The sequence below is a fragment of the Haliotis asinina genome, chromosome 1, assembly GCF_037392515.1.
Source record: "Haliotis asinina isolate JCU_RB_2024 chromosome 1, JCU_Hal_asi_v2, whole genome shotgun sequence".
NCBI classification, from domain to species: domain Eukaryota; kingdom Metazoa; phylum Mollusca; class Gastropoda; order Lepetellida; family Haliotidae; genus Haliotis; species Haliotis asinina.
The window spans coordinates 627,108-644,243 of record NC_090280.1 but is presented as its reverse complement, the minus strand read 5'-3'; the positions used below and the strand labels follow the sequence as shown (position 1 = coordinate 644,243).

Sequence of the window (17,136 nt, the reverse complement as noted above, 5' to 3'; positions counted from 1 at the left end):
ATACAGGTAAGGTAGAGGTGAATGCAGCGTGTCAAATGGTTTTCAAAATTTGCTGGCCAGTCGGGCTAGCTATCCCCACACATCACATTTGCCACGTCGTTCCACTGTCTGCTCGCTCCATTCCTTTTCAGGAATGGAACGATGTGTATCAGTTTTATTTGTAAGACCTTCATGGTTTCTCTAGCTTATAAAAGTACCAATACTTCGGATGTAATTTAAAAGAATAATATCCTCGCAACTCACCAATCCTTAAAAGTGAGGATTTACAGGCCCGACTGTAATTTTAGTAGCAACAAGCTATGTGGCCAGTGACGACATGGCCCAGTGGTTAAATATCGCGCACGACCAGACTCACCAGCCTGCAGCTGTTTCGTCTTTTCACGCTGCAGTACTATAACATATGAGCACGTGTTGCACGTGTTGTAGGAAACGTCTGTAGACTGGATACGGCTGGTCGTTTCCTGAGGGCTCTCGAACTGGTCGGGCGTATGGTTGATAGTTTTCTCTGCTAGCACGTACGCTGGTCTGTGCTATCACTGGAGGAGAAGGAAAGTTGCACGCGCATTGTCCGTCGGGGAGATAACCAGATCACAACAGACCCTTGACATTTGAATGACAACAAATTACACCCAAAGCATATCCACGTATAATAAAGAGATTAGTACTTTCCCCCACAGTGTGGTGCACATTGACGTAGACCGCAACCAGGAAGTAAGTCACAACAGCCTGGCCTCCATATTTACATCCTTGTTGGAAGTCTTTGTTCAGTGACGAGGCAGGGCCAACACACAAGTCTACCCGCTAACTGCCCCTTCCCCGCCCCGTGCTACAGGAGTGTGTCCCGGGTGGATTGGGGGAACAGGAATAGCCTCCAGGCCCCCAGAAGTTGAAACTGACAGCCCTGTGTCGGCAGCATTGCCTTCGTGGAGAACCCAACCAGGTAACTGTTTTACCGCACTGGTGTATGTGTGTGTGTGTTGTCACTGTCACGGTTGGCTGACTCACTGTTCATTTCACTAAATTGTATACATGCTTAAAACACGCTCCGGCTCCCTCCCCCTCCCTCCCTCTCACACGACTGTGTGGTGAAGGGTGGGACTGCTCATGTAGACTAGTTTTGGTGGGTAGTGGTTGGATTGTTGGGTGAACACACGTAAAGAGCAGCTGGATTTGTGAGAGGTGGTAATCTCTGGGTGAAAACGTGTCGAAGGTGTGGATGTTTGCTTTTGGGGATATGCAGGAGAGACGTAGGGGCCCATGTACGTTTCACGTCTTGCCCTGTAAAGTTAAATTAACGCATACCGTCAACTGAGATCGAAAATCAGCCAATTCAACCCACATCATCATCTTCACAACCCCAACTCAACCGCAACACTGTAGAAATATTATCAATCAGATCTCCAGGACTTAAAAAAAGAAAAACTACCCGAAGCGGTTCAAACCCTCCGACACAAGGCATCTGTATCTCATCCTAGTCTCCCACAACTTGCTAATAAAACACCGAATCGCTCCAGCTATTAATTTCATCAGCCATTAATACACACTGCCATTTATCAAGTGTAGCAACCATTGTTACTGTAATCCATCGTCTGTGAGGTCATTAAGAATTGAAAGTGACGTCAGTGAAAAGGGCAGTCACACTTGCTTACGGTGTTTTACTGCACAAATGTACGTGAATAAACTGGATAATAGAGAAATTATTACACTTGCAAGTGTTCCACACGGCTAATACTAAACTCGTGTAAAATTGTGTATTGCACAGTTTCCCATTCGCTTGGGATAGGTTGTATGGCAGACTTGCTCATGTAATATTACCTATGTATCACTAGAGTTAAAGACTGTTATATACAAACATAGTGTATTCAAAACAAGAACTTTATTCAATGTATAGTAGGTTGTTGGTAATAGAACCCTTCTTGGTAAGTATGCTATGAAAGGAAAACGTTTTCTAAGACGTATTCTCAGATATTAAAGATTGGTGAACCAGAACATGTGCGTGATATTGGGAGGAGGCTGGGTATCGATATGACTGGAGATTTGTTCATTATGTAACAGGGGTAACTAAAATAAACTTCATGTTGTATTGACATATGTTAATACTCTCTGGAAACTCCGTACTTATTCTACTCCGGGGCTGAGTTAGGTGTTGCCACTTGCACTTGTACTTTTTATGTCATCTTAAAAACAATTTAGCATAATAATTAAAGACGAGACGAATCACCGACGTTCACAACATGGTGGAAATTCTTGATGAATAATGCATGTTTAAAATGGCTTCATTGAATTAGGTGCACGTTGTATAAGAAAAGCCAGATTTACGGATGTAAGCTTCTTTACTACAAAGAAAGAGAAGGGAGGTCCACATGCACTAGGTCGTGGGGTTTGGGTGTTTTAATCAGGAATGGTGCTGTGTATTTCTGCACCCTTGTTGTCCATTGTTGTCAGTGTCTCATTTCAAGGGAAAGCATACATTTTGACTCAAGGAATATTGAATGACTTGCTTCACTGCTAGATGTAACATGTCGTTCACCGTGTCATTTAGCAGACAAAAAGTTGCATTAGTCTTAGAGTATAAATGACCTCACCACTTTTCAGTTAATACATGACTATCAAATTTTAGGGTGTTCCCATTCTTTTTGTTTGTAACATGTCAAAGTATAAACAATGGGGAGATTGTGTAAATAGATGTTTATTTGGTATCAATAGGATTCCTGATTCACCACGTCCTTATTATAGCGCTACTCACTTTGCTTCCTCTCCAGGTCCCAGGTCCCAGATCACAGATCACAGATCACAGAGGTGACGCCAGCACAAACATGACAGGTGATTTTTTTTTCAAGAATTCTGTTTACTTTTGAAGCCTGTTTACCCCCCCCCGCTTGTGTATGCCGCTCTATGCCGCTCTATGCCACACTGTGCCGTCCATGCTAATGTTAGACACTAATGGTATACTAAAAGACGCTATTTCTACCACACAGTGAGGTCATTATCTCAATATACATTATATACTCTTGTCATAATTATCGTGTATTTGTAATAACAATGTCATACCCTACACTTACTAATATTAATCATGCTTGTATGAAGGAAAGAAGGATGACTCGCCCTCTCGTGATCTTCGCCACCAGGAAGTGTATATGTCACAGCTCCGTTTCCGGCTAACAGTGTAGGATGTTAAACGTTCTCGAGACTCTTATACTAGGGAAACACAGACATGGTCGACAGGTTCTGTCAGGATGTAGTATTGAGCCGGGACACCCGGTGTCCCATGACAGATATAGAGGATACTAAACGACCTTCCGTGTAATACCATTTTTATTAAACGAGAAAATGATTTGGTTTCGCTCGTTTGATACTAAATCTTTAACGAGTTTAATGAAAATGGTATTTCACGGAAGCGAGTTTAGTGTTCTGTTTATTACTCGCCAACATAAATTGACAGAAACTGCGGCGAAATTGCCTACAGTGTGAGGACTCGAAGCTTTCAAGTCAGGCAAGGTCTAGTAAAATCGCGACATCAGCATTAGCATTGTGACGTCACAACTTTCAACCTTTATGACGTCATACGTCAAGCGGTATTACACTAGTGTAATATTGAAGTGAAAATATTACACTGCAGTATTTTCAAGGGGCGAGTAATAAGTATATAGACACCGTGAACACAGAAATGTCCGACAGGTTCTGTCAGGGTGTAGTATTGAGCCGGAACACCCGGTGTCCCATGATAGATGGTTCCGCCTGCAACAGCTTACAGACAATTCAATACAACGTGATATGTATGACATACAGACACCATGGCATCGTGAACTCATAGGCATGACATACAGATACCATGACACCGTGAACGCATAGGCATGACATACAGATACCATGGCATCGTGAACACATAGGCATGACATACAGACACCATGACACGGTGAACACATAGGCATGACATACAGATACTATAACACCGTGAACACAGACATGTATGACATAGAGACTGACAGTAGTATTGTCACTGTGCCCACGAGCTGACGTTCACCTGCCATGTCTTGAATAACATACAGACACTACGACACCGTGAACACAGGCATGTATGACATAGAGACTGACAGTAGTATTGTCACTCTGTGCCCACGAGCTGACGTTCACCTGCCATGTCTTGAATAACATACAGACACCACGACACCGTGAACACGGGCATGTATGACATAGAGACTGACAGTAGTATTATCACTCTGTGCCCACGAGCTGACGTTCACCTGCCATGTCTTGAATAACATACAGACACCACGACACCGTGAACACAGGCATGTATGACATAAAGACTGACAGTAGTATTATCACTCTGTGCCCACGAGCTGACGTTCACCTGCCATGTCTTGAATAACATACAGACACCACGACACCGTGAACACGGGCATGTATGACATAGAGACTGACAGTAGTATTGTCACTCTGTGCCCACGAGCTGACGTTCACCTGCCATGTCTTGAATAACATACAGACACCACGACACCGTGAACACGGGCATGTATGACATAGAGACTGACAGTAGTATTGTCACTCTGTGCCCACGAGCTGACGTTCACCTGCCATGTCTTGAATAACATACAGACACCACGACACCGTGAACACGGGCATGTATGACATAGAGACTGACAGTAGTATTGTCACTCTGTGCCCACGAGCTGACGTTCACCTGCCATGTCTTGAATAACATACAGACACCACGACACCGTGAACACGGGCATGTATGACATAGAGACTGACAGTAGTATTGTCACTCTGTGCCCACGAGCTGACGTTCACCTGCCATGTCTTGAATAACATACAGACACCACGACACCGTGAACACAGGCATGTATGACATAAAGACTGACAGTAGTATTATCACACTGTGCCCACGAGCTGACGTTCACCTGCCATGTCTTGAATAACATACAGACACCACGACACCGTGAACACGGGCATGTATGACATAGAGACTGACAGTAGTATTGTCACTCTGTGCCCACGAGCTGACGTTCACCTGCCATGTCTTGAATAACATACAGACACCACGACACCGTGAACACAGGCATGTATGACATAAAGACTGACAGTAGTATTATCACTCTGTGCCCACGAGCTGACGTTCACCTGCCATGTCTTGAATAACATACAGACACCACGACACCGTGAACACGGGCATGTATGACATAGAGACTGACAGTAGTATTGTCACTCTGTGCCCACGAGCTGACGTTCACCTGCCATGTCTTGAATAACATACAGACACCACGACACCGTGAACACAGGCATGTATGACATAAAGACTGACAGTAGTATTATCACTCTGTGCCCACGAGCTGACGTTCACCTGCCATGTCTTGAATAACATACAGACACCACGACACCGTGAACACGGGCATGTATGACATAGAGACTGACAGTAGTATTGTCACTCTGTGCCCACGAGCTGACGTTCACCTGCCATGTGTGCATGCATATACATTACAGACACAGATCGGACGTCAGTTCGTAATCACGTGACGAGGAGTAGCATGAAGATGATGGGCAAGGAGGAATTGCTAGATTTCATTGCACGTGAGTTTCTTCATTGGCTTGTAAAGGTCAAGTATCGTATGCCCTGCTTTCACTCATTTAACATTTAACAACCCGATGAATATGTAGTTTGAATCCCCTTTCTAGTCTCCCTGATAATACTTTATCTAACGCCAAGTCCGAAACAAACTCCACCTGGCATCTCTCATTCCAGTACCCACATTATCTCACATCCTAGTACCGACAGTATCTTACAGCCCAGTATCCACAGTATCTTATATCCCACTATCCACAGTATCTTACATCCAAGTACCGACAGTATCTTACATCCCAGTATCTACAGTATCTTACATCCCAGTGCCGACAGTATCTTACATCCCAGTATCTACACTATCTTACATCCCAGTACCCACAGTATCTTACATCCCAGTATCCACAGTATCTTACATCCCAGTATCTACAGTATCTTATATCCCAGTATCTACAGTATCTTACATCCCAGTATCTACAGTATCTTATATCCCACTATCCACAGTATCTTACATCCAAGTGCCGACAGTATCTTACATCCCAGTATCCACAGTATCTTACATCCCAGTGCCGACAGTATCTTACATCCCAGTATCTACACTATCTTACATCCCAGTACCCACAGTATCTTACATCCCAGTATCCACAGTATCTTACATCCCAGTATCTACAGTATCTTACATCCCAGTATCTACAGTATCTTATATCCCACTATCCACAGTATCTTACATCCAAGTGCCGACAGTATCTTACATCCCAGTATCCACAGTGTCTTACATCCCAGTGCCGACAGTATCTTACATCCCACTATCCACAGTATCTTACATCCCAGTATCTACAGTATCTTATATCCCAGTATCTACAGTATCTTACATCCCAGTATCTACAGTATCTTATATCCCACTATCCACAGTATCTTACATCCAAGTGCCGACAGTATCTTACATCCCAGTATCCACAGTATCTTACATCCCAGTACCGACAGTATCTTACATCCCAGTGCCGACAGTATCTTACATCCCACTATCCACAGTATCTTACATCCCAGTATCTACAGTATCTTATATCCCAGTATCTACAGTATCTTACATCCCAGTATCTACAGTATCTTATATCCCACTATCCACAGTATCTTACATCCAAGTGCCGACAGTATCTTACATCCCAGTATCCACAGTATCTTACATCCCAGTGCCGACAGTATCTTACATCCCACTATCCACAGTATCTTACATCCCAGTACCGACAGTATCTTACATCCCAGTAGCTACACTATCTTACATCCCAGTACCGACAGTATCTTACATCCCAGTGCCGACAGTATCTTACATCCCACTATCCACAGTATCTTACATCCCAGTACCGACAGTATCTTACATCCCAGTATCTACACTATCTTACATCCCAGTACCGACAGTATCTTACATCCCAGTACCGACAGTATCTTACATCCCAGTATCCACAGTATCTTACATCCCAGTACCGACAGTATCTTACATCCCAGTATCGACAGTATCTTACATCCCAGTACCGACAGTATCTTACATCCCAGTACCGACAGTATCTTACATCCCAGTACCGACAGTATCTTACATCCCAGTACCGACAGTATCTTACATCCCAGTATCTACACTATCTTACATCCCAGTACCGACAGTATCTTACATCCCAGTACCGACAGTATCATACATCCCAGTATCTACAGTATCTTACATCCCACTATCCACAGTATCTTACATCCCAGTATCTACAGTATCTTACATCCCAGTATCTACAGTATCTTACATCCCACTATCCACAGTATCTTACATCCAAGTGCCGACAGTATCTCACATCCCAGTATCCACAGTATCTTACATCCCAGTACCGACAGTATCTTACATCCCAGTATCTACAGTATCTTACATCCCAGTATCCACAGTATCTTACATCCCAGTACCGACAGTATCTTACATCCCAGTACCGACAGTATCTTACATCCCAGTACCGACAGTATCTTACATCCCAGTACCGACAGTATCTTACATCCCAGTATCCACAGTATCTTACATCCCAGTACCGACAGTATCTTACATCCCAGTACCGACAGTATCTTACATCCCAGTACCGACAGTATCTTACATCCCAGTATCTACAGTATCTTATATCCCACTATCCACAGTATCTTACATCCAAGTGCCGACAGTATCTTACATCCCAGTATCCACAGTATCTTACATCCCAGTATCTACAGTATCTTACATCCCAGTGCCGACAGTATCATACATCCCAGTATCTACAGTATCTTACATCCCACTGTCCACAGTATCTTACAGCCAAGTACCGACAGTATCTTACATCCCAGTATCCACAGTATCTTACATCCCACTGTCCACAGTATCTTACATCCCAGTACCGACAGTATCTTACATCCCACTGTCCACAGTATCTTACATCCCAGTACCGACAGTATCTTACATCCCAGTATCCACAGTATCTTACATCCCAGTACCGACAGTATCTTACATCCCAGTATCTACAGTATCTTACATCCCAGTATCCACAGTATCTTACATCCCAGTGCCGACAGTATCTTACATCCCAGTACCGACAGTATCTTACGTCCCAGTATCTACAGTATCTTATATCCCACTATCCACAGTATCTTACATCCCATTATCCACAGTATCTTACATCCCAGTACCGACAGTATCTTACATCCCAGTACCGACAGTATCTTACATCCCAGTATCTACAGTATCTTACATCCCAGTATCTACAGTATCTTACATCCCAGTATCTACAGTATCTTATATCCCACTATCCACAGTATCTTACATCCCAGTATCCACAGTATCTTACATCCCAGTACCGACAGTATCTTACATCCCAGTATCTACAGTATCTTACATCCCACTATCCACAGTATCTTACATCCCAGTACCGACAGTATCTTACATCCCAGTATCTACAGTATCTTACATCCCAGTGCCGACAGTATCTTACATCCCAGTATCTACACTATCTTACATCCCAGTACCCACAGTATCTTACATCCCAGTATCCACAGTATCTTACATCCCAGTATCTACAGTATCTTATATCCCAGTATCTACAGTATCTTACATCCCAGTATCTACAGTATCTTATATCCCACTATCCACAGTATCTTACATCCAAGTGCCGACAGTATCTTACATCCCAGTATCCACAGTATCTTACATCCCAGTGCCGACAGTATCTTACATCCCAGTATCTACACTATCTTACATCCCAGTACCCACAGTATCTTACATCCCAGTATCCACAGTATCTTACATCCCAGTATCTACAGTATCTTATATCCCAGTATCTACAGTATCTTACATCCCAGTATCTACAGTATCTTATATCCCACTATCCACAGTATCTTACATCCAAGTGCCGACAGTATCTTACATCCCAGTATCCACAGTATCTTACATCCCAGTGCCGACAGTATCTTACATCCCACTATCCACAGTATCTTACATCCCAGTATCTACAGTATCTTATATCCCACTATCCACAGTATCTTACATCCAAGTGCCGACAGTATCTTACATCCCACTATCTACAGTATCTTACATCCCAGTATCTACAGTATCTTATATCCCACTATCCACAGTATCTTACATCCAAGTGCCGACAGTATCTTACATCCCAGTATCCACAGTATCTTACATCCCAGTACCGACAGCATCTTACATCCCAGTGCCGACAGTATCTTACATCCCACTATCCACAGTATCTTACATCCCAGTATCTACAGTATCTTACATCCCAGTATCTACAGTATCTTACATCCCAGTATCTACAGTATCTTATATCCCACTATCCACAGTATCTTACATCCAAGTGCCGACAGTATCTTACATCCCAGTATCCACAGTACCTTACATCCCAGTGCCGACAGTATCTTACATCCCACTATCCACAGTATCTTACATCCCAGTACCGACAGTATCTTACATCCCAGTATCTACACTATCTTACATCCCAGTACCGACAGTATCTTACATCCCAGTGCCGACAGTATCTTACATCCCACTATCCACAGTATCTTACATCCCAGTACCGACAGTATCTTACATCCCAGTATCTACACTATCTTACATCCCAGTACCGACAGTATCTTACATCCCAGTACCGACAGTATCTTACATCCCAGTATCCACAGTATCTTACATCCCAGTACCGACAGTATCTTACATCCCAGTACCGACAGTATCTTACATCCCAGTACCGACAGTATCTTACATCCCAGTATCCACAGTATCTTACATCCCAGTACCGACAGTATCTTACATCCCAGTACCGACAGTATCTTACATCCCAGTACCGACAGTATCTTACATCCCAGTACCGACAGTATCTTACATCCCAGTATCTACACTATCTTACATCCCAGTACCGACAGTATCTTACATCCCAGTACCGACAGTATCATACATCCCAGTATCTACAGTATCTTACACCCCACTATCCACAGTATCTTACATCCCAGTATCTACAGTATCTTACATCCCAGTATCTACAGTATCTTACATCCCACTATCCACAGTATCTTACATCCAAGTGCCGACAGTATCTTACATCCCAGTATCCACAGTATCTTACATCCCAGTACCGACAGTATCTTACATCCCATTATCTACAGTATCTTACATCCCAGTATCCACAGTATCTTACATCCCAGTACCGACAGTATCTTACATCCCAGTACCGACAGTATCTTACATCCCAGTACCGACAGTATCTTACATCCCAGTATCCACAGTATCTTACATCCCAGTACCGACAGTATCTTACATCCCAGTACCGACAGTATCTTACATCCCAGTATCCACAGTATCTTACATCCCAGTACCGACAGTATCTTACATCCCAGTATCTACAGTATCTTATATCCCACTATCCACAGTATCTTACATCCAAGTGCCGACAGTATCTTACATCCCAGTATCCACAATATCTTACATCCCAGTATCTACAGTATCTTACATCCCAGTGGCGACAGTATCATACATCCCAGTATCTACAGTATCTTACATCCCACTGTCCACAGTATCTTACAGCCAAGTACCGACAGTATCTTACATCCCAGTATCCACAGTATCTTACATCCCACTGTCCACAGTATCTTACATCCCAGTACCGACAGTATCTTACATCCCACTGTCCACAGTATCTTACATCCCAGTACCGACAGTATCTTACATCCCAGTATCCACAGTATCTTACATCCCAGTACCGACAGTATCTTACATCCCAGTATCTACAGTATCTTACATCCCAGTATCCACAGTATCTTACATCCCAGTGCCGACAGTATCTTACATCCCAGTACCGACAGTATCTTACGTCCCAGTATCTACAGTATCTTATATCCCACTATCCACAGTATCTTACATCCCATTATCCACAGTATCTTACATCCCAGTACCGACAGTATCTTACATCCCAGTACCGACAGTATCTTACATCCCAGTATCTACAGTATCTTACATCCCAGTATCTACAGTATCTTACATCCCAGTATCTACAGTATCTTATATCCCACTATCCACAGTATCTTACATCCAAGTGCCGACAGTATCTTACATCCCAGTACCGACAGTATCTTACATCCCAGTATCTACAGTATCTTACATCCCACTATCCACAGTATCTTACATCCCAGTACCGACAGTATCTTACATCCCAGTATCTACAGTATCTTACATCCCAGTATCTACAGTATCTTACATCCCAGTATCCACAGTATCTTACATCCCAGTATCTACAGTATCTTACATCCAACTATCCACAGTATCTTACATCCAAGTGCCGACAGTATCTTACATCCCAGTACCGACAGTATCTTACATCCCAGTATCTACAGTATCTTACATCCCAGTATCCACAGTATCTTACATCCCAGTATCTACAGTATCTTACATCCCAGTATCCACAGTATCTTACATCCCAGTACCGACAGTATCTTACATCCCAGTATCTACAGTATCTTACATCCCACTATCCACAGTATCTTACATCCCAGTACCGACAGTATCTTACATCCCAGTATCTACAGTATCTTACATCCCAGTATCTACAGTATCTTACATCCCAGTATCCACAGTATCTTACATCCCAGTATCTACAGTATCTTACATCCCACTATCCACAGTATCTTACATCCAAGTGCCGACAGTATCTTACATCCCAGTACCGACAGTATCTTACATCCCAGTATCCACAGTATCTTACATCCCAGTATCTACAGTATCTTACATCCCAGTGCCGACAGTATCATACATCCCAGTATCTACAGTGTCTTACATCCCACTGTCCACAGTATCTTACAGCCAAGTACCGACAGTATCTTACATCCCAGTATCCACAGTATCTTACATCCCACTGTCCACAGTATCTTACATCCCAGTACCGACAGTATCTTACATCCCACTGTCCACAGTATCTTACATCCCAGTATCTACAGTATCTTACATCCCACTATCCACAGTATCTTACATCCAAGTGCCGACAGTATCTTACATCCCAGTACCGACAGTATCTTACATCCCAGTATCTACAGTATCTTACATCCCAGTATCCACAGTATCTTACATCCCAGTATCTACAGTATCTTACATCCCAGTATCCACAGTATCTTACATCCCAGTACCGACAGTATCTTACATCCCAGTATCTACAGTATCTTACATCCCACTATCCACAGTATCTTACATCCCAGTACCGACAGTATCTTACATCCCAGTATCTACAGTATCTTACATCCCAGTATCTACAGTATCTTACATCCCAGTATCCACAGTATCTTACATCCCAGTATCTACAGTATCTTACATCCCACTATCCACAGTATCTTACATCCAAGTGCCGACAGTATCTTACATCCCAGTACCGACAGTATCTTACATCCCAGTATCTACAGTATCTTACATCCCAGTATCCACAGTATCTTACATCCCAGTATCTACAGTATCTTACATCCCAGTATCCACAGTATCTTACATCCCAGTACCGACAGTATCTTACATCCCAGTATCTACAGTATCTTACATCCCACTATCCACAGTATCTTACATCCCAGTACCGACAGTATCTTACATCCCAGTACCGACAGTATCTTACATCCCAGTATCTACAGTATCTTACATCCCAGTATCCACAGTATCTTACATCCCAGTATCTACAGTATCTTACATCCCAGTATCCACAGTATCTTACATCCCAGTACCGACAGTATCTTACATCCCAGTATCTACAGTATCTTACATCCCACTATCCACAGTATCTTACATCCCAGTACCGACAGTATCTTACATCCCAGTATCTACAGTATCTTACATCCCAGTATCCACAGTATCTTACATCCAAGTGCCGACAGTATCTTACATCCCAGTACCGACAGTATCTTACATCCCAGTATGTACACTATCTTACATCCCAGTATCCACAGTATCTTACATCCAAGTACCGACAGTATCTTACATCCCAGTATCTACAGTATCTTACATCCCAGTACCGACAGTATCGTACATCCCAGTATCCACAGTATCTTACATCCCAGTATCCACAGTATCTTACATCCCAGTATCTACAGTATCTTACATCCCAGTACCGACAGTATCTTACATCCCACTATCCACAGTATCTTACATCCAAGTGCCGACAGTATCTTACATCCCAGTACCGACAGTATCTTACATCCCAGTATCTACAGTATCTTACATCCCACTATCCACAGTATCTTACATCCCAGTACCGACAGTATCTTACATCCCAGTACCGACAGTATCTTACATCCCAGTATCTACAGTATCTTACATCCCAGTATCTACAGTATCTTACATCCCAGTGCCGACAGTATCTTACATCCCAGTACCGACAGTATCTTACATCCCAGTATCTACAGTATCTTACATCCCAGTATCCACAGTATCTTACATCCCAGTATCTACAGTATCTTACATCCCAGTATCCACAGTATCTTACATCCCAGTATCCACAGTATCTTACATCCCAGTATCTACAGTATCTTACATCCCACTATCCACAGTATCTTACATCCCAGTATCTACAGTATCTTACATCCCACTTCCACAGTATCTTACATCCCAGTATCTACAGTATCTTACATCCCAGTATCCACAGTATCTTACATCCCAGTATCCACAGTATCTTACATCCCAGTATCTACAGTATCTTACATCCCAGTATCCACAGTATCTTACATCCCAGTATCCACAGTATCTTACATCCCAGTATCTACAGTATCTTACATCCCACTATCCACAGTATCTTACATCCCAGTATCTACAGTATCTTACATCCCACTATCCACAGTATCTTACATCCCAGTATCTACAGTATCTTACATCCCAGTATCCACAGTATCTTACATCCCAGTATCCACAGTATCTTACATCCCAGTATCTACAGTATCTTACATCCCACTATCCACAGTATCTTACATCCCAGTATCTACAGTATCTTACATCCCAGTATCCACAGTATCTTACATCCCAGTATCTACAGTATCTTACATCCCACTATCTACAGTATCTTACATCCCACTATCTACAGTATCTTACATCCCACTATCTACAGTATCTTACATCCCACTATCCACAGTATCTTACATCCCACTATCCACAGTATCTTACATCCCACTATCCACAGTATCTTACATCCCAGTATCCACAGTATCTTACATCCCAGTATCTACAGTATCTTACATCCCAGTGCCGACAGTATCTTACATCCCAGTACCGACAGTATCTTACATCCCAGTATCTACAGTATCTTACATCCCAGTATCCACAGTATCTTACATCCCAGTATCCACAGTATCTTACATCCCACTATCTACAGTATCTTACATCCCAGTATCCACAGTATCTTACATCCCAGTATCCACAGTATCTTACATCCCAGTATCTACAGTATCTTACATCCCAGTGCCGACAGTATCTTACATCCCAGTACCGACAGTATCTTACATCCCAGTATCTACAGTATCTTACATCCCAGTATCCACAGTATCTTACATCCCAGTATCCACAGTATCTTACATCCCAGTATCTACAGTATCTTACATCCCACTATCTACAGTATCTTACATCCCACTATCCACAGTATCTTACATCCCAGTATCCACAGTATCTTACATCCCAGTATCTACAGTATCTTACATCCCAGTGCCGACAGTATCTTACATCCCAGTACCGACAGTATCTTACATCCCAGTATCTACAGTATCTTACATCCCAGTATCCACAGTATCTTACATCCCAGTATCTACAGTATCTTACATCCCAGTATCCACAGTATCTTACATCCCAGTATCTACAGTATCTTACATCCCACTATCCACAGTATCTTACATCCAAGTGCCGACAGTATCTTACATCCCAGTACCGACAGTATCTTACATCCCAGTATCTACAGTATCTTACATCCCACTATCCACAGTATCTTACATCCCAGTACCGACAGTATCTTACATCCCAGTACCGACAGTATCTTACATCCCAGTATCTACAGTATCTTACATCCCAGTATCCACAGTATCTTACATCCCAGTATCTACAGTATCTTACATCCCAGTTTCCACAGTATCTTACATCCCAGTACCGACAGTATCTTACATCCCAGTATCTACAGTATCTTACATCCCACTATCCACAGTATCTTACATCCCAGTACCGACAGTATCTTACATCCCAGTATCTACAGTATCTTACATCCCAGTATCCACAGTATCTTACATCCAAGTGCCGACAGTATCTTACATCCCAGTACCGACAGTATCTTACATCCCAGTATCCACAGTATCTTACATCCCAGTACCGACAGTATCTTACATCCCAGTATCTACAGTATCTTACATCCCAGTACCGACAGTATCTTACATCCCAGTATCTACAGTATCTTACATCCCAGTACCTACAGTATCTTACATCCCAGTGCCGACAGTATCTTACATCCCAGTATCTACAGTATCTTACATCCCAGTACCGACAGTATCTTACATCCCAGTATCCACAGTATCTTACATCCAAGTGCCGACAGTATCTTACATCCCAGTACCGACAGTATCTTACATCCCAGTATCTACAGTATCTTACATCCCAGTACCGACAGTATCTTACATCCCAGTATCTACAGTATCTTACGTCCCAGTATCCACAGTATCTTACATCCCAGTACCGACAGTATCTTACGTCCCAGTATCCACAGTATCTTACATCCCAGTACCGACAGTATCTTACATCCCAGTATCTACAGTATCTTACGTCCCAGTATCCACAGTATCTTACATCCCAGTACCGACAGTATCTTACGTCCCAGTATCTACAGTATCTTACATCCCAGTATCCACAGTATCTTACATCCCAGTGCCGACAGTATCTTACATCCCAGTATCTACAGTATCTTATATCCCACTATCCACAGTATCTTACATCCCAGTACCGACAGTATCTTACATCCCAGTATCCACAGTATCTTACATCCCAGTATCTACAGTATCTTACATCCCAGTGCCGACAGTATCATACATCCCAGTATCTACAGTATCTTACATCCCACTATCCACAGTATTTTACAGCCAAGTACCGACAGTATCTTACAGCCAAGTACCGACAGTATCTTACATCCCAGTGCCGACAGTATCTTACATCCCAGTACCGACAGTATCTTACATCCCAGTATCCACAGTATCTTACATCCCACTATCCACAGTATTTTACAGCCAAGTACCGACAGTATCTTACAGCCAAGTACCGACAGTATCTTACATCCCAGAACCCACAGTATGTTAGAGCCCAGTACCGACAGTATCTTACATCCCAGTACCGACAGTATCTTACAGCTCAGTACCGACAGTATCTTACAGCCCATTATCCACAGTATCTTACAGCCAAGTACCGACAGTATCTTACAGCCCATTATCCACAGTATCTTACAGCCAAGTGCCGACAGTATCTTACAGCCCATTACCCACAGTCTGTTACAGCCCAGTATCCACAGTATCTTACAGCCAAGTACCGACAGTACCTTACATCCCAGTACCCACAGTATCTTACAGCCAAGTACCGACAGTATCTTACAGCCCAGTATCCACAGTATCTTACATCCCAGTATCTTAAATTACACCCCACTACCAAGAGTATCTGACACCCCAGTGACATCCACAGTATCTGCCACCCCAATACCCAAAGAATCTGATACCCTATGGCCAAATGTGTCAGACACCTGTCTATTACTACCTCACCTCATGACATCACGGTATCTTGTAGTTCTCTGTTAATACCTTTGTGTGTAGCACCTCAGGACATGACTTCACAGTATCTGACACCTCTGTATCTAATACCTCACCATAGGAGATCGCAATACCTGACAGCTCTTTATATCTAACACCTGACCTCATGACATCACAGTATCTACCACTTCTCCATCTCATACCTCACCCCATGACATCAGAATACCTCACAGGTCTGTATCTAATACTTCACCCCATGACATCAGAATACCTAACACATCTGTATCTAATACCTCACCCCATGA

General features: G+C 42.9%; 1 protein-coding gene across 3 annotated transcripts in view; it reads left to right on the top strand.

Moving 5' to 3' along the window:
- The first annotated feature begins 718 nt into the window (after positions 1-718).
- LOC137286136 (uncharacterized) overlaps positions 719-17,136 on the top strand; it is a 31,198-nt gene continuing 14,780 nt past the window's right edge. For 2 of the 3 annotated variants that reach the window (XM_067817818.1, XM_067817825.1), the window contains exons 1-2: positions 719-940; positions 2,763-2,823. In XM_067817818.1, coding sequence (XP_067673919.1) covers positions 2,817-2,823 — 7 coding nt within the window. In that variant the 5' untranslated portion in view covers positions 719-940; positions 2,763-2,816. Of the gene's footprint in view, positions 941-2,762; positions 5,572-17,136 lie in introns of all 3 variants that reach the window. The other variant, XM_067817809.1, reaches the window with a different exon arrangement.